Source organism: Chiloscyllium plagiosum, chromosome 34 (genome assembly GCF_004010195.1).
Source record: "Chiloscyllium plagiosum isolate BGI_BamShark_2017 chromosome 34, ASM401019v2, whole genome shotgun sequence".
NCBI lineage: Eukaryota > Metazoa > Chordata > Chondrichthyes > Orectolobiformes > Hemiscylliidae > Chiloscyllium > Chiloscyllium plagiosum.
Window position 1 is genome coordinate 21,214,838 of NC_057743.1, and position 23,767 is coordinate 21,238,604.

At 41.3% G+C, this 23,767-nt stretch overlaps 1 protein-coding gene across 1 annotated transcript in view; it reads right to left on the reverse strand.

Moving 5' to 3' along the window:
• The window catches only part of atad3 (ATPase family AAA domain containing 3), a 66,316-nt gene that overhangs the window by 9,403 nt on the left and 33,146 nt on the right, over nt 1–23,767 (reverse strand). The window contains exons 12-15 of the mRNA XM_043675799.1: nt 23,307–23,358; nt 16,845–16,915; nt 12,496–12,663; nt 6,669–6,777 (exon numbers count right to left, since the gene is read on the reverse strand). Coding sequence (XP_043531734.1) covers nt 6,669–6,777; nt 12,496–12,663; nt 16,845–16,915; nt 23,307–23,358 — 400 coding nt within the window. The remainder of the gene's footprint in view (nt 1–6,668; nt 6,778–12,495; nt 12,664–16,844; nt 16,916–23,306; nt 23,359–23,767) is intronic.

Sequence of the window (23,767 nt, forward strand, 5' to 3'; positions counted from 1 at the left end):
CACCTGCTCGTGGGAGTTGGAGCATTGATAATCTACTAAACGTTCCAATACTCTGAAGTGAGTGAATGCTTGTGTGTACAGGTGGCTGGCTCACAGATTATCCTGCTCCCTTTAGCAGTAATGTTCAACCAGTATGCAAAGGAGCCTATTCTTGTATGTATTAAAATAAATAATTTTTTGGAATAGAGTCAAACATTACCAATTATATAAATTCTGCAATTTAAAAAGTACAGTTAATGGGACAAGAGTGCTGCTGGCAATGCCATATTTACTGTCCTTCCTTAATGTCACTTGAGAAGTGCTGGTGATCTGCCTATCACTGCAGTCCATTAGTTACAGATACATCCACAGTGCTAATCGGAAGGGAGATTTACCCAATAGAGAAGCACTGGCAACTTAGTTCCAAATTAGAAAGATACGTTGCTAAAGAGTGGAATGAGCAGGTCTTGACATTCCCAGGTGGATCTTCCAGGTAGAAGCCATGGAAATGAAAGGTGCAATCAAAAAAGCCTTGATGGTGAGTTGCAGTGTTTCGTATCGGAGTTACACTTGGCAACCCACATTGCTTGTGGAGGCAGTGAATATTTAAAGATAATGGTTTGCTGTGGATGATGTTGGGCTGAGTGTTGTTGCAGTTATATTCAACCAGGGAAATGAGAAGTATTCCACCACACTCCCAATGCATGCTTTATATATGATGGAAGAGGCTTTGGGCAATCAAAACATAATTTACCAATTGCAGAATTCTAATGGATCTGGTCTTCTAGTTAAATGTGGTTGGTTCAATTGTTTCAGGTAACAGTGATGCCCAAGTTGTGGATAGTGGGGGGACATCAGTGATGGCAATGTGACTGAATGCAATGGAAGGTGGTTTAGACTCTCTGCGTTGTTCTTACTGATCTATTGTTGAGCATTCCTGACAATAATATCACCTGGTTGTGGTTTTAGAAGGATAAGCTATGGCTATGCTTTCCTATTTTAATAGGAACCCATTGTTGAATACTAATTTCCAATTGTTCTGCAAACAGATATTCTCCCAGAACTAAAATCAAGCAAAGTTCTTCATTGCAGAAACAAGAAGCATACTTGGACACATATTTTTAAAATCTGGCCCACTTTGACTGTCTCTTTTCTTTAAAATTCAATTTGTTTTTCAAATTAACCTGATCAGGAGATGTTGTTGCAGAGTTGGGACTTGAAGCCAGGCTTCCAGCTCCAAGGGTAGGGGCACTACCACTGTCCTACAAGAGGGCCCCTGACTTTCTCTCTTCTAATTAATGAACAATTAAAATCACCCAATAATAATGATTAAAGTTATCAATTTTTTGCCAATTAGAACTAGTGCAACAAGTAAACCAGTTTAAATTAGATCCTAACACAGAACAGCAAAATCAATTAATAATGCTTCATGAAAGAAAAACTTGCAATTAATAAAACAAATGTGGAATACATTTCCCGAATGAATCTCTCATGGGTCAAACATTCTTTCAAGTCTCAAGATTACTCAAGAGCAAAGTACTATGGGACCTGTTTTAGGTTTCAGATTACTCCAAACTACTGCAGTCAAAGATGTTGCTTACACTTATCTGAAGGAGGGAATTAAAAAAACTAGCATTCATTTTCGTGAGCAGTTATTTGAACTGAGTCAGAAGACAAACAGAAGTACTAAACCTAGCTTTTCAGTTAATTGCACCTTTTCATTGCTGAATTAGCTCAGGGATAGCATACTCACTAGCTTGAGAAGGCTATGTTTTCTGCACCTCCAGATGACACTCCAGTGCAGTGCTGAGCAAATATTGCTCTGTTGGAGGTTCTATTTTGCAGATGAGACATGAAATTGAATCCCTGTCTTCCTCCTCTGGTGGAGGTGAAACATTCCATTTTATTCTGTTGGGGAATTCTTTAAACTTATTTATTTCTTCCCACAGCCTTTAAATGGGGAATCTCAAACACTTTTCAAGTGTCAAGTGTTTGGGAAGTGCTGAGGATCTGCCAGGGCACTAAAGAATGCAAATTATTGCCTTTGTGATGCAAAAACATGAACGTATGTGTATGCACGCTTTTTAAACTATAAAAATACTTCACTGTCAAGCAACTAACCCCACTATGGATCTGACACCATCTGTTCAGATGAGCAGCCAATCTGTCTAATGTCTGCAGCACACTAAAATTGTCGCAGGTTCCTGCTTAATGAGGGAAATGGGTAACATTGCAAAATGCTGAAGTCACTGCACCTTGATCATCACTTTGGAAGGTAGTATCAAGTCAGTCATTTGCTAGCTTTGGCTTTGACGCAGTTCTGTACTCTTACTCCTCCCAAGCAAAACACAGCCACAGCACAATTTACAAGGGTACCACCGTCAAATACAACTACATCAGTTCAAGTGTTTCCCTCAAATTTTATTTTAAAGCATTTTTCAATCTTTCTTGTTGCTAAATTTACATTAACTAGGTTAGCTACAAGATAAGATTGCTCAGGCCTAATTGTAAGCCACTTGCACACTAGCTTTTTAAAAAATGGAGTTAACCTAACATCACAGCCTGACTGTACCCAATCTGTCTTGAAAGTTGTGTTACTCTCATTCCACAAGTTGTTTCAATTAGATCAACTTCTAATTCAGAGCAAAATCAACTGTAAACGTGACAGTGGCTATGTAAGGTAAACAGTCTAATACATTTGGAAAGCTGTAATTCTTCAAGTGGAAGTAACATGGGTCTCTCAGGATCAAAAGATATTTAATGTCCCCTGCTATTTTCAGATTTGTCAGTAGTTTCCATCAAATGCAGTAAACTTCAGCTGTAAACATACAACTGGAACAGGGTTAATAATGTTGGAAAAGTGTTAATAATCCAACTTCTGTGTCAGCAAGGATTCAATTGGATACATCATCCTGTTGAACTGAGAAGTAGCCAGAAACCTGCACGCACCTATAAGGGTGAAAGATCCACTGTATATTTACATTGGACATTCAATTTAAGTGAGGAAAACCATTTCTTTTCCCCAACCCCAACATTCCAACCCCCACCCAAAAACACACACATGTACAGGACAGAGAATATACAACGACAGCCAATTTAGTGACAAAGCCGAAATAAAATCCCATCTGTTCAAATCACTGAACACCTAGGAAAAGCAAGTGCCTTTTGGAGATTAGGCACAGGAAGTGCAATTGGAAAAACAGAGATCGTTTATAGCGCACATAAAGCCATTGAGCAGGCACATGATCAAAGAAAGGAGGCAAGCCTAAAGAATTAGAGCACTAGCCTGATTGGAAGCAGCATTTGCTGCAACCATAAAAGATATAATGAAGAAAATAAACTTTCTTTAAAAACTAAAATTCCCAATCAACATTCGTCTCACATCAATCCCCCACTTTACGAAACACCGTGAGGTTGCCAAAAGGTGTCTGCAGGCTTACTTACACATAAAAGACATTACTGGACTCTATAGCAGCCCTGTACACATTGAGAGTGAACATGAGATTACTGGCTCAGGGACGAGTTGGAGATCATGCGTGTGTGCTAGCAGCAGGAAACAGGGCCAGAAACACTAGAATGGTTCAGATCTTCTGCAGCCTTGTCTATTCTCACGGCATCCGCATCGGTCTAGAACATACAAGGGTGGTGAATAACTGACCACAGCCCTAGCCAAAGCAGTGCTCTAATCTCATCTGCTGCAGGTGGCAGCTTCATTTGAACTGGTAGCTCAGTAACTTCAGGGTGACCAGGTTAGAAAATACCACAGTGCCATGGGCCTTTAAAAATACAAATGAAGTTAACGTGCATTAGACAATGGATAGGAGAGCAAAAATGATCATTTTATCTAAAGGCAACAAAACCAGCCAGCAAACTACAAGGAGGTGGCATGAAAAAGCATCACCACTATTGTGGCTTCCATAGGAATAAAAATGCAAGAGTACCCCTTTAAGACTTGCCTAAGTTTCTCGATGTCCACCTCTCATTGGTGTGGAGTGTGGTGGTGTTTAGGTGGAGGAGCAGGGCAGCTCAGTAGGCTGGATGGCTAGTTTGTGATATAGTCAGGCCAACGTGGGTTGAATTCCTGCACCAGCTGAGGTTACCATGAAGGAATTCCCTTCACAGCTTCTTCCCACATTTGAGCTTTGGTGACACTCAGGTTAAAACACCACCAATCACTCTCTCTAATGAGAGAGCAGCCCTTTGACATGGAAAGACTATGGTGACTTTACCTTTTTATCTCATTCTTCTGAAGGCCAGAGAATACATTAAAGAACAATAACACATTCCAGAAATCAGCCATTCAGAGCCCACGATTTTTCAAATTTAGTTACATTAAGTTCTCCAATACTACCTTTTAAACTGACATTTATTTCAGTTCCTCACTCTTACTATCCTTGAATCTCAAGCATTTCAGGAGGGCTCCTTGTATCTTTCTCTGTGAAAATACATACAAGCTTTTGTAACATTCCTCGATTTCCCTTTATTAGTTCTCCTGTAACCAACCCAATTTGTCTTTGCTGATCTTTTCCTATTCACATACTTCCAGAATTTTTGCAATCCATTTTTGTTTCTCACTAACCTATTCCCCCTTTATCACTTCTCTCCATCCTCAAAAATGTACACATCTTTTTACAACATTTTAAACTCCCTCCCACGAACTAATACTATTTGTCTCCCCATTAGCTGCAGCGTCTTATTTTTCCCGTGGAGCTTTTTTGCCTTAAAAAGGAATGTATGTGTTTTTGAAAACCAAGCATGAATTTTTTTTTTTAAAGTAATTAGTCATTGCCTATCATTAAACATTTTTACATTTTCAAACCACCACAACCAACTTCCTTCTCATAGCTTCATAACTTTTAGTTTTGAGACTTATATTTTTATAAGAATTTTCATATGATGGAGATGCAACTTCAATTAGCTCAGATATGGAACACAGCAACAAGCTGGTATCCGAAGGAGCCGTTTTTGGCAGAGAAACAAGCAGCTAAGGATATAGCTTAGGTCAAGAACTCTGTCTCTTGAGATGAAAAAGTGCCCACTGATTGGAATGAAACATCAGAATGCTGAGAACACAGAAAATTGTAATATTCTATACTGCTGAGGTTTCCAGAAATCAACTAAGCAACCATGGTGTCAGGTTAAACATTATGCCTCAGGACATCACAAGTGTTTTAAATTGTACATTGTACTGGACACTAGATTCAGCATCAGACAGAAAGAGAGAGAGAGGCAGAGACAAGCGTAAGAGTGGGTGATGCATTTTAGTCGGAAAAATGGGAAGGTGACCTATTATCTGAATGGGGAGAGGCTTCAGGACGCTGCTGTACAGAGGGACCTGGGTGTCCTCATTCATGAGTTACAGAAAACTACCATGCAGCTACAACAGATAATAAAGAAAGCAAATGGAATGTTGGCTTTTATAACTAAAGGAATAGATTATAAAAGGTAAGGAAGTTGCAACTATACAAGGCATTGATGAGACTGCAACTAGAGTATTGTGTGCAGTTTTGGTCCCCTTATTTGAGGAAAGATGTAGTGGCTTTGGAGGCAGTTCAGAGAAGGTTCACTAGATTGATCCCAGAGGAGGGGTTTGTCATATGAAGAGAGGCTGAACAGGTTAGGCTACCTCAAAGTGCAGTGGATGCTGGGGCAGTGAGTAACTTCAAGGATGAGTTAGACAGATTTTTAATTGATAATGGGTTGAAGAGTTATGGGGAGAAGGCAGGAAAATGGGGATGAGGAGCATATCAGCCATGATCGAATGGCAGAACAGACCTGATGGGATGAATGGCCTAATTCTGCTCTGATATTTTATCAGCTTATGAATAAGTACACAGGAGAATGCGTGTGCGAAAGAGGGAGAAAGAGAAAGCATTCATGAGATTTCACAGTTCGTATGCTTGACTTTGCATCTTTGTAATATTTCTCAGGGTTGGAAAGTAACAAAAACTGCTCTTCCGTTCACTCAAGAAAACTCTATGTTGGCTCCTTATTGCTTATGGTGAAAACAGTCAACGACATTATAATTAGAGAGGCACAGCCTTACGTAAAAGAAGAAATTTTTGTTTTAGATAGGAGAGGTTGAAAGTTGGGGAACTGATCACCACTCTTCAACTAGTTCTAGTAACATTTATAATAATTTAAATCCTGAAAGGAATCAAATCTTCCAGAGATGCAGTTTCACAAAAGTCTGCAACATTTCAAATCAATAAAAATGCAAAGTGAAAGTATACTCAAGCAGTCAACTAAACCACGTACACACAAACATTGAAACTGAACATCATTTAGAGATTGATACCTAAAGTAACTGGTTCCTGAAGACATTAGCTAAACGCAATGGGAATAACAAGCAGCAGCTGGGATACCCAGAAGCTCCAGCAAGTGAGGAAGTCAATAGTCTCAGTGTCAACAAGAGATTTCTCTAGTTGTTTGCTCATCCCCAAACATCCACCCCTTGAAAAACTGAAAATGTCACCAATCAGATCTGAGGAGTTGGCCAACAAAAGTGAAAGAGATTCACTGAAAATCTGTCCAAACTTTCTAGCCCTGAGGGAAGGAAAATGTTCACGTTATTTAAGGAGAATAAACCACTTTTACATCTCTTTCTCGATCCTGCTGCAGTTGGTTTGCAGGATTATTTGAGGAGTTAACCACTCCAATGATATTGAGAATGAAAATAAATGCCATACCTGCCAGGCTACTCCAAGTTTGGAAATCTCTCTGCCCGACATCCCTTCAGTAATTCTAGCAAGCTCCGAGCATTTCTTGCCATAGTCAAACTGTGCCACTTTCAGGCGCCTGTGAAACAGGTCAAGATTATGATCACCAAATGCTGTAATTGACATGTCCATATCCAATTAGCATCTCTAGGTTAAACTTTGACTTCCTGATGAGAACATTATGGCGTTGCAATATTTAACATTACACAGATATTTCCTGGTGAATCGTATAAATTGTACAGGATGTAGGTTTGTTCGCCGAGCTGGAAGGTTCATTTTCAGACGTTTCATCACCTTACTAAGTAACATCATCAGTGAGCCTTCGGAGAAGCACTGGTGGTACAGCCTGCTTTTTATTTGTGTGTTTAGGCTTCTCTGGTTTGGTGATGCCATTTAATGTTCATTTTCTCAGGGGGTGGCAAACGGGATCCAAGTAAATGTGCTTGTTGATAAGAGTTCCACTTGGAGTGCCATGCTTCTAGGAATTCTCACACACGTCTGTTTGGCTTGTCCTTGGATGGATGTGTTGTGCCAGTCAAAGTTGTGTCCTTCCTCATCTACTCATCCTAACCTAAACACATAAATAAAAAACAGGCTATACTGCCAGAGCTTCTCCGGAGGCTCACTGATGTTACCTAGTGTGGTGACGAAACATCTGAAAACGAATAAATTTACATCCAGAACCTCAACCTGAGCTATAAATCTGCTCAAAACTCGATAAACTCTACCGTTCTGGACTAGGGTTCAAGTTAATTAGTTTGAGGGGTGTGTGTGTAGACAGTGTCAATTCAAGGAATATGATTTTATTGATTCTGTGGGGGCTTGCCAGGATAGGTGTTGAGAAGATGTTTTCGCTTATGGGGTAATCATTTAAAACGGAGATGCGCGGAATACTGCATATATTAAAATAGGACAGAGACTGATTTTTGAGATTGAGAAGTCCTTAGCAGCTGGCATGGAGCAGGAGTTGAGATTATCGGCTACAATGTTGTTGAATCGTGGGGCAGGCTTGAGCAACTGAGCAGTCTACTCCTGCTTTTATTTCTCACATTTGTGCACCCTGTGATCTTCTAGCCTGGGTTTAAAATTAGATACTGGGACAGAATACCTCAAGCCAAAGGATACAGTTTATGCGTCTGATCAAAACCTTTAAGCCAGTTACTACACTCTACCTTAAGCAACTCATTTATCTGGTACTTATTATGTAACATCAAGCCATCCTAAAATTCTTCAGGACAAGCATAATACTTTAAGAATAGCTGCAATGTGGGTCAACACATCAGAAAACTGGTGCACAAGGTGGTCCTGCAAAAAGTAAGGAAATTAATAATCAGTTCATCTGTTTTATTTGTAATGATTAAGGGATGAAGGCTGGTCAGGGCACAAGGAGAAAAGCCATCTTCCTCTTCAAATAAGACAAAGCTGTTTAATCTGTCTACCTGAATGGGTGGACAGTCTCATTTTATCATCCATCTCTCATCATGTTATCTGCTGTCTTACAGTGCCATTTGTATAAGGAAATAAACAGAATTTCAAAGTCTGTGAGAAGATTTGTAGCTCGGGTGCTCGTTGTTGTGGTTCTGTTCGCCGAGCTGGGAATTTGCGTTGCAGACGTTTCGTCCCCTGTCTAGGTGACATCCTCAGTGAGCCTCCTGTGAAGCGCTTCTGTGATCTTTCCTCCGGCATTTGTAGTGGTTTGAATCTGCCGCTTCCGGTTGTCAGTTCCAGCTGTCTGCTGTGGTCGGTATATTGGGTCCAGGTCGATGTGCTTATTGATTGAATCTGTGGATGAGTGCCATGCCTCTAGGAATTCCCTGGCTGTTCTGTTTGGCTTGTCCTATAGTAGTAGTGTTGTCCCAGTTGAACTCATGTTGCTTGCCATCTGCGTGTGTGGCTACTAAGGATAGCTGGTCGTGTCGTTTCGTGGCTAGTTGGTGTTCATGGATGCGGATCGTTAGACGTCTTCCTGTTTGTCTATGTAGTGTTTTGTGCAGTCCTTGCATGGGATTTTGTACACTACATTGGTTTTGCTCATGCTGGGTATTGGGTCCTTCGTTCTGGTGAGTTGTTGTCTGAGAGTGGCTGTTGGTTTGTGTGCTGTTATGAGTCCTAGTGGTCGCAGTAGTCTGGCTGTCAGTTCGGAAATGCTCCTGATGTTCTTCCTCTTTTTTGCAGTTCTGGTGTACTGCAGTGTGTTGTGGCCCTTTTGAATAGTGTCTTGTGAGTGATGGGGAAATGAGGAAGTTGTTGAAATCCACGTTTATCCTGTGTGGTTGCAGGGTCCCTAGGCACTCTATGAGGAGTTCTTCCTCCAGGCGTTAGGTGGTAACAGCTTGGCGGTGGAGGAGGCCCAGGACCTGCATGTCCTTGATGCAGTGGGAGGCGGAGTTGAAGTGTTCAGCCATGGAGTGGTGGGTTTGGTGGGTGTGAGTGTCCCAGAGATGTTCTCTGAAACAATCTGCAAGGCGGCGTCCTGTCTCGCCGATGTAGAGGAGACCATACTGGGTGCAACGGATGAAGTAGATAACATTGGTAGAGGTACAGGTAAATTTCTGATGGATGTGGAAGGATCCCTTGGGGCCCTGGACAGAGGTGAGGGGAGCGGTGTGGGTGCAGGTTTTGCACTTCCTGCAGCGGCAGGAAAAGGTACCAGGAGGAATAGTGCCTCCGGAACGCTGATAGGGGTAGGAAGGGAAATATATCCACTACAAGCCCACCATCTCCCACAGCTACCTAGACTACACCTCCTCCCACTCTATGTCCTGTAAGTATGCCATTCCTTATTCCCAATTCCTCTGCCGCACCTGTTCCCAGGATGACCAATTCCACCTCAGAAAGTCCAAGATGGTCTCTTTCTTCCATGATCGCAACTTCCCTTCCCATGTGGTTGATGATGCCCTCTAGCCCATCTCGTCCACTTCACGCACCACCACCCTTGAACCCCAACCTCACCCAACGCAACAAGGACGGAACCACCCCCTCCCCCACAACCCCCGTTCTCACCTTCCAATGCACCAACCTTCGCCACTTCCAAACAGACGCCACCACCAAAGATATATTTCCCTTCCTACCCCATCAGCATTCTGGAGACACCATTCCCTCCGCGACTCCCTCGTCAGGTCCATGTCCCCCAACAGTATGCACCCCACTTCTGGCACCTTTCCCTGCCACTGCAGGAAATGCAAAACCTGCGCTCACACCGCTCCCCTCACCTCTGTCCAAAGTCCCAAGGGATCCTTCCGCATCCATCAGAAATTTACCAATGTCATCTACTGCATCCATTGCACCCGGTGTGGTCTCCTCCCATCAGCGAGATAGGATGCCTTCTTGCAGATTGTTTCAGAGAACATCTCTGGACACCCACACCCACCAACCCCACCAGCCCATGGCTGAACACTTCAACTCCCCCTCCCACTGCATCAAAGACATGCAGGTCCTGGGCCTCCTCCACCGCCAAGCTGTTACCACCCAACGCCTGGAGGAAGAATGCCTCAAATTGTACCGAGGGACCCTGCAACCACATAGGATAAACATGGATCTCATTTCCCCTCCACTCACATTATCCCAGTCCTAAGCTTCCAACTCAGCACTACCCTCTGGACCTGTCCATCACTCCCCCCTCTGACCTATCACCTTCTCCTTCATCTTCATCCACCTATAGCTTTCTCGTCTCTCTCCCCCCCCCCCCCTTCTATTTATCTCTCAGGCCCGGCCTACAAGCCTCATTTCTGATGAAGGCCTTATGCCCAAAACATCGATTCGCCTGCTCTTTGGATGCTGCCTAACCTGCTGTGCTTTCCCAGCAACACACTCTGGACTCTGATCTGTAGCATTTGCAGTCCTCATTTTCTCCTAGCTAAAATCTGGGTCTGAGGTGAATATCTATTTTATTTAACTGCACTCTTAATGGCTTGCTTGCATCCATGTAAAAATCGAAATTTAAAAAACAATAACAGCCATTCAGACTCTGGCATATTACAAGGAAGTCATGATTTCACATGTATAGAATGCAAAATCTGTACTGGTCAACTGAGCAGCTGGATATTTAGTAACAGATATTCCAGTAAAAGCACAAACACAAGATTTCCACTGGATCCTATGCTTCGGGTCAGAGCAGTGGTTTCAAAATCTAGGTACAGAGACTCCCATTCTACAGTGCCTTTGGCCGTTTAAGCAAAGTTCATTCCTTCCTGTATTCCTTTAAGAGTAACAGCCCATAGCAGGCTTAATAGGAGCTATAGTAAGGTAACTGATTTCAGACAGACGATCAGCAAATACACTATTACCAGTATCAGTCTAAGCTGCAAATCAGTTTATCTGATTCTACAAGACCAATATTTAGATAAAATAGTTTGTAGATAGAATTACTTATCTTCACAAATATGATTACTGTGTTTTTATAAAAAAGAATGCTTGTCCAATAGGATAAAACCCAAGGCACAATTTTAAAAAGTACGAAGTTGGCTGAAATGTCTACTTAGTTCACGAAGTCGTTTGCAATAGTTATTGATCACAACCAGCTCTGACCCTACACCTCCATTTAATGTGAAGCTCCCAGTGCCATCCTGATTTATAAATTAGAGTATTCTTTATCCAGACAGATTTCAAGGGGTGAATTTTACCAGAAATTGGTTAAGTGTTATTTCTGGTGAGTTTCATGGAGGGTTGCTCTCCAAGAGCAGGTTTTCTGCTGATACATTTCTAAACTCACTTTGACATACCATCACCACAGAAATGGCAATCATTGGATTCAGCATGTAGCCAGTCCACAACTGCCCAGTGCGGATCATGTTAATTGGGCAGAAGGAAAGTGGCTGCTGATTGCTGCCCATTGTGTGTAACCAGAGACACTGGTGCCTGGAGGGCGGGAGAAACGAGCAGTGAGCTGCAGTCGCCAAGTGACTGCTCTAACTTGAATGGCAAACTATCATCTAGGAAAGATGATATCATAATGATAATACTAATACATGCAAACAGGCTTATCACTGCTCACTAATGAGAATCTCGTCTCACCGTTCAACACTTGGTTGGAAACTAGGACTTGTTTGCTCCCAACACTGGGGGGGTTCCTTGCTGGCCCGTTTCCCAATGTCGGCTCTTGCCTGTGTCATTCAGGATTTAAAGAGTAGTTCAACAGGATCTAAAAAAAAGCTTCAGGTAGAAAAGACACAAGCAGAAAACTTGTGACTTCTTGTGTTCTGAAGCTCCTGAATTCAGATCAAGTGGAGTCATGATCTTTTGGGTAAATCATGAAACTGGAGACTCACCCCTAATGTATGCAAGCCATAATAAATTTCACATCAGTTCTAATTTAAACCTGACTTCTGGGGAGAACAAGAAACAGAAAATGCTAGCTGACCTGCACATCCCAATGCTACTCATTAGCAGCAATGTCAGTTGCTAGCCCAGTCTCAATATAAACCCAATGCAGAGAATGCTGGAGAAACTCAGCAGGTCTGGCAGACAGAAACAGAGTTAATGCTGAGTCTGGTATGACTTCTTCAGAACTGTCTGTTCATACCAAACTTGAAAACGTTAAGTCTATTTCACTCCAGAAATTCTGCCAGACCTGCTGAATTGCTCCAGCATTCTCTGTTTATTTCAGATTTCCGGCACCCACAGTGTTTTGTCAGCACTGATTAATATGCAGGTCGGTTACTTGAAGGGAGCCAGGTAACAATGGGAGCAAAAAAGGATAAAAAGGAATTTTTGCAAATGAGACAGTTAAAATTAGCAGAAGATGACAGCAAGATTTCCTAATAATTGCCAAACACTACCAGTAAATAGGAGCACGTACTGTTTTCCCTCTGTGGCTGGTTTCAGGACATATTTGTCAAAATATAGCCTGACCAATCGCTCCCTCTCTTCTAGTCCTGGTAGATCGAAGTTAACAATTTCATCAATACGATCATTGATGGCCCAGTCAAACTGCTCTGGTTGATTGCTAGCCAACACCAGCATAAACCTGTTAGGAAAAATAGATGAGCAATAATGAGTCAAGTGGCCAGTATATCATAGAAGTGTATAATGAGCTGCACATTGCAATGTGTTTTGTTGCAAAACATTAAAAAGAGGGTAAATCATTACTTATCTCAATTAATTACGTTCCTCATATTTGTTTCTGTAAAATGATGAGCCCAGAGTAGGGTTGAATGCATCCTTTACCTCAATCATTTCTACAGCAAACAAATTTACAACAGATATGTGGATTTGTGCGAGAGGTCGTACATGGGGATGGAAACAGCTGGTATGTGCTGCAAATGTTAAGATGCTAAAGGAGGGTGGAATGTAGAAGAGATATAAGGATGGACAGCAGACAGATGAATACCTCTTATCGAAGAGGTTTGTTACTGATTATCAGTACGGTCAAACAAGCTTCCAGCAAGGTTTATTCTAAAGTCACTTTGTGTAGGAACGTTTAAAAATAATTCAGAGCCTCTGGGAATTCAGAAAAGTGCAATGGTGCATGTATGAAATTCATATTGTGCCTTCTTTATCTATGAAAATACTCAGGGGCATAATTATAGATACTCTTTGACACTTGCGTTGTTTTTAAAGGCAGGACTTTGAGGTATTGGTGGAGCGTTGGTCCAATCAAAGCTAATGTAACTTTGAAGGAAGAAATTACATAGCCTATAATGAAACATTAATGTTCTGATTTTAGGCATAAATATTTTCTACTGCAAACTGACAAAGAATGACAACTTGAAAGTGTTCACTTGCCAGGATTCCATGTTAAGAAATAAATAATCTAATGAGAAACATAATAATTGATATTTCCAACTGATTGCAACGTGAAGAATATCCATTGAAGGAAAACTTTAGGGCATAAAATTATAATACTTTGTGCTTAATAAAGAAATTTTCAGTTGTTAAATTCACATCAAGAGCTTTTACTGAAATATGAATGCTCAATATAGATTATATTTGCTTGATGTGCATTGTTAGCAGTTTCTTTTTTCCTGAAAGTAGTGTTCACTGCTGGGGTGATGGTTACACAGACAACAATCACCTTCCTGTATGAATTCAGAAGGGCAACTTCCAACTGCAAGTCTAATCAATGTGACATTTCTCAGAATGAGGAGCATCACAGCAGAACTCAATATAAACTCGAGCTTCCAGCAGGGGTTATTAATCAATGATCAGTCATGGGTCTGGATTCACCTGATAGCTGATAATACTGCCTCCACCCCTGCACTAACAGAGACTAGAGAAGTCAGTGCCAGACACCAACTTGATCTGCTACACACAGCTGCACACTAGATAAAGTTGCTGACTCACTGCAGGAACAGCTTTGTACATACTTAATAGATCAGATCTCAATCAAGGAGAAAATCTCCTCAGCAGAAAGTCAACACCCTCATCCAATGATTCAGCAGAACACCTGCAACATGTGTAGGAGTTAAGATTCTGTGACAGAGAATAAAATCCACTGTCCTGAAAAGCAAAGTCACTGTTAAGCAATTAATTACACTTGGGAAGAATGCTACTGAAATAGAGTTTAAATAATTAACTTGATAGACTGCAACAGTACAAACAGTTTCTAGTTTCTGAGTGATCTCTCAGGCACAGAGCACTGGATAAAAAACCCACTGGTAAATCTGGATTATGATATTCCTGGTGCTATCTGAAGTTTCAGTATTACTACTTTCTGGAGTGATATCAGTAGTGTTTTGTTTTTCAAAACTCCAGGTACAAATGATGCTGCCAAGACATATTTATTGCTCTTACTTTCCAACCATTGAGTTATAGAAAACTACCTGCATCTTTTTATGGACCGTATACAACTCATTGGAGGGTCAGTGCTGACCCTGTCAAAATGTTGCAAGTGATATTGTTATTGCTGTGTTGACAATGGGTGTAGCCCAGTTTCTACTACTTAGAAGTCCATCGACTAACACCACCGCTCCCCCCATCGCTTCATGAATGGTTTTTAAGCTGCACAACATTCTCTCACTTCTTTTAGGGCCACAATGTACCATAAGGTTGTGGGAGAAAACCCAGTATTTTGCAACCTATTTTCAACAAGGAAATGAGATACGTACTGTTTAATTATCATTTACAACCACAATTAATGTATTGTTGAATGCATCGCCATGGCCTATCCTAGACAAACTGAACACCCATCATGCACTTCTCATTTCAAGATTCCATTTAATCAATTCAACAGTGGAAAACTCAGTTTCACTTCAAGTTGTGAGGTGAATTACAGAAGGAATGCTGTATAATTTCACTGTTTCTAACCCTTGTGTTTAGAACGTATACAGATGTACACATATGCCTTGTAAATGAAAGCCTGATCGTTTTATGTAAGTAGATGGCAACAATTGCAGAATTCTGCATTTTGCTAATCTCACTTGTCCCACATCCCCACAGTTGGATTTCAAACTGTCCTTGCAAACCCTAACTTTTAGTTTCCAGTCAACAAACTGAATTTAAACTAAGAAAATTCTGCAAGCAGAACCTCATTTACATTCCTGTGGATTTTTAAAATACAAAACTTGGATATTTAGTCAATAATTTTGTTTGAAACATAATTGCTGAATACCAAAGAAAATAACTGGACCTGGGGGGAGTTTCTTGAGTGTGACGACTTTAGGAAAATCAAAAGTAGTGGAAAAGTAGAGGACAGGGGTAAAAACACAGAATAAGATTGCACTCTCAGCTTCTTGAATTGGACTTAACTCACTTGAGTTAACTAACTTAACTCACTTAACTAACATTCCTGAAGAAGGGCCTGTGCCCGAAACGTCGAATCTCCTGTTCCCTGGATGCTGCCTGACCTGCTGTGCTGTTCCAGCAATAAAGTTTCAACTTTGATCTCCAGCATCTGCAGACCTCACTTTCTCCTCCTTAACTCACTTGAGTCAACCATCATTACCCATCTTTTACTAAATTTCAAAAAAAAAACTTAGAATGTCAAATTATAGCCAGAAACATTTTGCAACAAATGTAGGGTTTCAGATCCAAATCTGGCAAGAGAAAAATAAATCATGCTTTCTTTTGGACTTTGAACAAAACAAAACACTCTGCCATTATCTTCTCACATTTTGGTTCAAAATCTTATAATAATCTCAATTCACCCCATGTACAGAACCACAGGATTGCAGCTATTTTACAGAAATGAAATAAGATGATTCATAAAAGCAGATAAGGAATTGCAATAACTAAGAATTAATCTTAAAATAGAATATATCTTTCAAAGTGAAATTATGAGCTGCTGCTTATGAATCACCTCATTCCTTTCAGTTGAATTATAATTGTCTTCTCATTTCAAAGAACAATTTTTCCTTCAACCATTTAAAAAAAAACAGGCTGGGAGGCTATCAATAAGCAGGACGTATGACAGAGGTTAGCTGGAAAGTGCTGATAAGGGTTCCAACTGATAAGTGCATTAGCATTCAGACTTCAGTTAATAATTATGAAAGCACATGGTCAAGAAGCACAAATTTATTCAGCTCAGCTTTGCAATTATAGACATTGTAAATGACAGCACTAGGATGCCATACCAATAGATTTTTTTTAGAAGTATAGATAAAATTAAGCATTGCAGTTCTACTTTTAATCAACAAAATTTCTAACTAAAGACAGATGATGGACTCCGACTGCTACTGTCTGTATTCTTTACACAAGTAAAAAGTTGCCTTGGTAAAGTTGCACATGTTAAAAATTATTACAGAGTCTAATTCTTCCACAAAATTGAGATATTGTTGAAGAATACAAATAAATTATTTTGATTGGGGATTAAGGTAGAAACTTACATCGATTTAGACTCTGACTGGAAATAGTGCATTTAAAAATGAAAACCATCAGCTTGAGCGAGACTCACCAGTTAGGGGAGGCTGTGTATCCATGCAAAGATGACAAGGTTCAACATTACTTCCAATGCCCACCCAATTTGTACCCTTTGCCCAAGCTATTAGTGCAGCTCACGCATGGGGGAAGCAAAAAAAGTGGTCAATTTCAGGTAAAGTCCAATTATTATCAAGACTGGCTTGAAACTCAACTGTAGCCATCAAATGTCACACACAGCAACTTAATCCTTTTATGTTTTTGTTCATGAAGGCATCTTGTGACGAAGGGACCGACTCTGTCCTTTGGCTCCTAAATGACCTACTGTCTTCTGATTTTGAGGCTAATACCTACTTGTTACTCTGCTCCCCTGTCCGGTACAGGAATGCATTCAATGTCGCTCTCAGGTCTTCACTAATTTTTTCCTATAAAAGCACATCAGGGCAGAAAGAAAATATGAAAGAAAATATATTGCATTTCATAAAGCAACAATTAGCAGCTGTTGAAAACTGTAAACATTTCTCAGTTTCACACCGATAAAGTACAATGAAGCTTGCAGTGCATTCTCTGATCTAGATCACAAGGATATAACATGGCAAAGTTAGTTAGTTTTGGTGTGCAATTACATTAATTCTTTTCTAGTGCCTTTGTTATTATTAATCTATGTAATACTCAATTTCTTCCTCCAAGTGTTGAAATTAATTACGACTGGGAACCAATCAATTCTAAAGTAACAAATGCAGGCAGGGGCTACCTTGCTCTGAGCCCTGTTGAGAGCAGCAGAGGTTTTTTGAAAAAAAAGCAAAACATTATTTCTTCAAAAACACTTCAAACCAAAGATGTGAAACAGAAAGAGCAGTAGCTCAGACACAAAAAAAAATACCACACTGAGCCAAATATTCCAAACTCAATCTTAATAGGATCATATCTAGGAATGATAATTTTCCACTGTATTTCCCAATTATTAATGGAGAAGTAAAACCAGCTTGTGCATGCTTATACCATAAGAAACAAAAACAGGAAGAGCCTGTTTCGCCATTTGATAGGATCATGACTAATCAAATATTCCTCACAACCACTCAGAGTCACACTGAAACAGATCCTTCGGTCCAACTCACCCATGCCAACCAGGTGTCCCAAACTAAACTAGTCCCATTTCCCAGCATTTGGTGCATATCCCTTTAAACCTTTTCAGATCCAAGTACCTGTGCAAATATCTTTTAAATGTCATAACGGTACCAGCGTCCACCAGTTCCTCTGGCAGTTCATTCCACATACAATTCACACTGTGTGTGAAAAGGTTGTCCCTTAGGTCCCTCTTAAATCTTTCCCCTCACCTTAAAATTATGCCCTTTACTTTTGAACTCCCCTTCCCGAGGGAACACACTGTTGTTATTTACCTTACCAATGGCCTGATTTGATAAACCTCTAATAAGGTTACTCCTCAACTTCCTACGACACAAAGAGAAAAGTCTCAGCGTTTCCAGACTCTCCTTACAACTCAAACGCTCCAGTTCGGGCAACATCCTTGTGAATCTTTTCTGCATCCTTTCCAATTCAATAATATCCTTCCAAAGCAGGGGAACCAGAACTGTACACAATATTCCAAAAAAGTGGCCCTCCCATCTTTCGGTACAGCTGCAACATGACATCCCAATTCCTATGATTTCCCCTACTGATCAAGAATCTATCTCAGCCTTAAAAATACACAAGGACTTTGCCCCCATGGCTCTGTGGCACAGAGCTCCAAAAACGCTCAACCCTCTGAGAAAAGAAATTCTTCATCTCAGTTTTAAATTGGTATCCCTTCATTCTGAGACGATGCCCTCTGGTTACAGAAGGGAAACCTACTCTCAGCATTTACCCTGCCAAAACCTTAAGAATCCTATAAGTTTCAATGCGATTAGATTTGATTTCTTACAGTGTGGAAACAGGCCCTTCGGACCAAGAAGTCCACACCGACCCACCGAAGAGCAACCCACCCAGACCCATTCCCCTACATTTACTCCTTCACCAAACACTACGGGCAATTTAGTATGGCTAATTAACCTGACCTGCACATCTTTGGACTGTGGGAGGAAACCGGAGCACCCGGAGGAAACCCATGCAGACACGTGGAGAATGTGCAAACTCCACACAGACAGTTGCCTGAGGTGGGAATTGAACCCGGGTCTCTGGCACTGTGAGGCAGCAGTGCTAACCACTGTGCCACCGTGAGATCACCTCTCATTCTTCTAAACTCTATTGACTACAGACCCAGCCCATTTAGTTTTTGCTCATAAAACAATTCCTTCATACCAGGGATAATCCGAATGAACCTGCTCTGATCTGCCTCCAAAAAATCTTTCCTTAAATTGGGGAACCAAAACTGCTCACAGTATTCCAGGTGCGATCACACTAGCGTTTTGTATAATTGCAATAAGATGTGCCTCCTCTGGTATCCATGAAATAAGGCCCAACATTTCATTAATTTCCCCGATTAGCTCCTGAACCTTTGTGCTAACTTTCTGTGCACAAGTACCCAAGTTCCTTTGTATTGCAGCTTTCTGCTGTTTTTCTCCATTTAAATAATACTGGTCTGATGTTCACCCTTCCAAAATGAACAACTTCACATTTCCCACATTATACTCCACAAAGAACAGCCAGGGAATTCCTAGAAGCATGGCACTCATCCACAAACTCCATCAACAAACACATCGACCTGGACCCAATATACCGGCCACTACAGCAGACAGCTGAAACTGACAACCGGAAGCGGCAGGGACAGGCCACTATAAATGCCGGAGGAAACACCACAGAAGCGCTTCACAGGAGGCTCCCAAGCACTGAGGATGTCACCTACACAGGAGACAAAACGTTTGCAACAAAAACTTCCAGCTCGGCGAACAGAACCACACGAACGAGCACCCGAGCTACAAATCTTCTCACAAACTTTAAATTATACTCCATTTGCCAACTTATTGCCCACTTACTTAACCTATCCACATCTCTTGGTAAACAATTTGCATCCCCCTTGGAACTTGGACTTTCCACCTATTTTTGTGACTTCTGCAAATTTGGCTAGAGTATATATATTTCCTTCTCCAAATGTATATTGTGAACAGTTGCAGTCCGAGCACTGATCCATGTGGAATCCCATTGGTCAAGGGTTGCCATGGTGAAAAAAGAAACCCATATCTACATTTGCTGTTTCCTGCCCATTAGCCAATTTTCTATCCATGCCAATATACTACATCTAACACCATGGGATCTTATGTTTTTATGAGGTACCTTGTCGAACACCTTCTGGAAATCCAAATAGAACACATCTATTGGTTCCCCTTTGGTTGACGCTTGCTCAAATAATTCTTTAAAAGTCAGACAATTTCCCTTTCAAGAAGCCATAATGATTGTGCTTGATTAGATTGTGCTTTTCTAAATGTTCTGCCATTACTTCCTCAAAGACAAATTTAAATGCTTTTCCAACAATAGATGGAGATAGTGAGGAAAGAGATCAGTCTGAGGTGGGTACAGTTGAGAACAGAAGTGAGTCAAACAGTCAGGGTAGGCAGGGACAAGGTAGGACTAATAAATTAAACTGCACTAATTTTAATGCAAGGGGCCTAACGGGGAAGGCAGATGAACTCAGGGCATGGTTAGGAACACGGGACTGGGATATCATTGCAATTACAGAAACATGGCTCAGGGATGGGCAGGACTGGCAGCTTAATGTTCCAGGATACAAATGCTACAGGAAGGATAGAAAGGGAGGTAAGAGAGGAGGGGAAGTGGCGTTTTTGATAAGGGATATCATTACAGCTGTGTTGAGGGAGAGTATTCCTGGAAATATATCCAGGGAAGTTATTTGGGTGGAACTGAGAAATAAGAAAGGGATGATCATCTTATTGGAATTGTATCATCGATCCTCTAATAGTCAGAGGGAAATTGAGAAACAAACTTGTAAGGAGATCTCAGCTATCTGTAAGAATAATTGGGTGGTTATGGTAGAGGATTCTAACTTTCTAAACATAGACTGGGATTGCCATTGTGTTAAGGGTTTAGATGGAGAGGAATTTGTTAAGTGTGTACAAGAAAATTTTCTGATTCAACTAGAGAAGGTGCAAAACTTGACCTACTCTTGGGAAATAAGGCAAGGTCAGTGGGGGTCAGTGGGGGAGCACTTTAGGGCCAGTGACCATAATTCCATTAGATTTAAAATAGTGATGGGAAAGGATAGACCAGATCGAAAAGTTGAAGTTCTAAATTGGAGATTGGCCAATTTTGATGGTATTAGGCAAGAACTTTTGAAAGCTGTTTGGGGGCAGATGTTCACAGGTAAAGGAACAGCTGGAAAATGGGAAGCCTTCAGGAATGAGATAACGAGAATCCAGAGAAAGTATATTCCTGTCAGGGTGAAAGGAAAGGCTGGTAGGTATAGGGAATGCTGAATGACTAAAGAAATTGAGGGTTTGGTTAAGAAAAAGAAGGAAGCATATGTCAGGTACAGATAGGATAGATCGAGTGAATCCTTAGAAGAGTATAAAGGCAGTAGGAGTATACTTAAGAGGGAAATCAGGAGGGGAAAAAAGGGACATGAGATAGCTTTGGCAAATAGAATTAAGGAGAATCCAAAAGGTTTTTACAAATACATTAAGGACAAAAGGGTAACGAGGGAGAGTATAGGGCCCCTCAAAGATCAGCAAGGCAGCCTTTGTGTGGAGCTGCAGAAAATGGGGAAAATACTAAATGAGTATTTTTGCATAAGTATTTACTGTAGAAAAGGATATGGAAGATAAAAAGTGTAGGGAAATAGATGGTTACACCTTGCAAAATGTCCATATTACAGAGGTGGTGGTGCTGGATGGCTTGAAACGCATAAAAGGTGGACAAAACCCCAGGACCTAATCATGTGTACCCTAGACCTCTGTGAGAAGCTATAGAAGTGATTGTTGGGGAAGTGATTGCTGGGCCTCTTGCTGAGATATTTGAAGCATCGATAGTCACAGATGAGGTGCCGGAAGACTGGAGGTTGGCTAACGTGGTGCTGCTGTTTAAGAAGGGTGGTAAGGACAAGCCAGGGAGCTATAGACCGGTGAGCCTGACCTCGGTGGTGGGCAAATTGTTGGAGGGAATCCTGAGGGACAGGATGTACATGTACAGGAAAAGCAAGGACTGATAGTTAACATGGCTTTGTGTGTGGAAAATCATGAATCACAAACTTGATTGAGTTCTTTGAAGAAGTAACAAAGAGGATTATTGAGGGCAGAGCAGTAGGTGCGATCTAAATGGACTTCAGTAAGGCATACGACAAGGTTCCCCATGGGAGACCGATCAGCAAGGTTAGATCTCATGGAATACAGGGAGAACTAGCCATTTGGATACAGAACTGGCTCGAAGGTAGAAGACAGAGGGTGGTGGTGGAGGGTTGTTTTTCAGACTGGTGGCCTGTGACCAGTGGAGTGCCACAAGGATCGGTGCTGGCTCCTCTACTTTTTGTTATTTACATAAAGAGGTACAGTTAGTAAGTTTGCAGATTACGCTAAAATTGGAGGTGTAGTGGAGAGTGAAGAACGTTACCTCAGATTACAACGCGACCTTGACCAGATGGGCCAATGGGCTGAGAAGTGACAGATGGAGTTTAATTCAGATAAATGTGAGGTCCTGCATTTTGGAAAAGCAAATCTTCCCAGGACTTATACACTTAATGGTAAGGTCCTCGGGAGTGCTAATGAACATGGAGATCTTGGAGTGCAGGTTCATAGCTCCTTGAAAGTAGAGTCACAGGTAGATAGGATAGTGAAGAAGGCATTTGGTATGCTTTTCTTTATTGGTCAGAGTACTGAGTACAGGAGTTGGGAGGTCATGTTGCGGCTGTACAAGACATTGGTTAGGTCATTGTTGGAATATTGCGTGCAATTCTGGCCTCCTTCCTATAGGAAAGATGTTGAGAAACCTGAAAAGATTTACAAGGATGCTGGAGGATTTTAGCTATAGGCTGGGCTGTTTTCCCTGGAGTGTCGGAGGTTGAGGGGCGACTTTATAGAGGTTTACAAAATCATGAGGGGCATGGATAGGATAAATAGACAAAGTCTTTACCCTGGGGTCAGGGAGTCCAGAACCAGATGGCATAGGTTTAGGTGAGAGGGGAAACATATAAAAGAGACCTTGGGGGCAACGTTTTCACACAGAGTGTGGTATGTGTATGGAATGTGCTGCCAGAGGAAGTGGTGGAGGCTGGTACAGTTGCAACATTTAAAAGGCATTTGGATGGGTATATAAATAGGAAATCTTCTGTTCCCTAGATGCTGCCTGACCTGCTGTGCTGTTCCAGCAATAAAGTTTCAGATATAAATAGGAAGGGCTTGGAGGGATATGGGCCAGGTCCAGGCAGGTGGGACTAGATTGGGTTGGGATATCTGGTCGGCATGGACGGGTTGGATCGAAGGCTCTGCTTCCATGCTGTACATCTCTATGACTCTATGTCAGCCTAAGTGGTCTACAGTTACCCACTTGTTGCCCCTCTCCCTTTGTGACTAAGGGTGTCACACTGGCATTTTTCCAATCCTCTGACACTGATCAACCAAGGTCACTCAACCTTACTGAGTCAACTAAAGTCTAACAACAGTACTCCACAGCAGAGTGGCACTGGGATAGGATTAAGAACAAATCGAGGAGAAAAAGAAGGTTGGAGTAAAAAAAATTATGATGTTTGCCAAAAATGTACATTTGTTTTAAATGCTCACAATTAATTAGGACCATGGACAAGCAATACTTTGTGCCCTAGCAATTGTTTCTGTTTGCAAAGTTTTCAAAAGGACATGTGGGTAATACACTTACTGTTGCTCTCTTTCGAAGGAACGCATCCGCCTCATCCACAAACAGCAAAAGCCTGTGCACAGGAGGCAATTTATAATCATTTCTTTGACTTCAGATAAAGACATCGAAATATTTAAACCAAAAGCCCAAACTAATTAATTCTCATTATCCTGTGGTGCTGACACTAGGACCACTGATCTAAGAATAAGGCACTCCCAGGAAGCAAACAGTAAGTGGCACCAACATTTTTAAGCACATTGGTGCAAGTGGATCAAGTGGCAAATTCTGTTTCAGGTGAAAGTCTCTGATGCATGATAGTTGCAAGAGTGCTACATTAAATGAGTTTTGGCAGCCTCAGCCAAAATGTTTAAAGACATGGGTACACAACCCCTAACACAGCAATATTATGGGAGAGATTCACGTGGTTAATTGTATTTTAGTTCTAACCTGGAAGCAAACACAAGATGAAATAAACAAAAGTA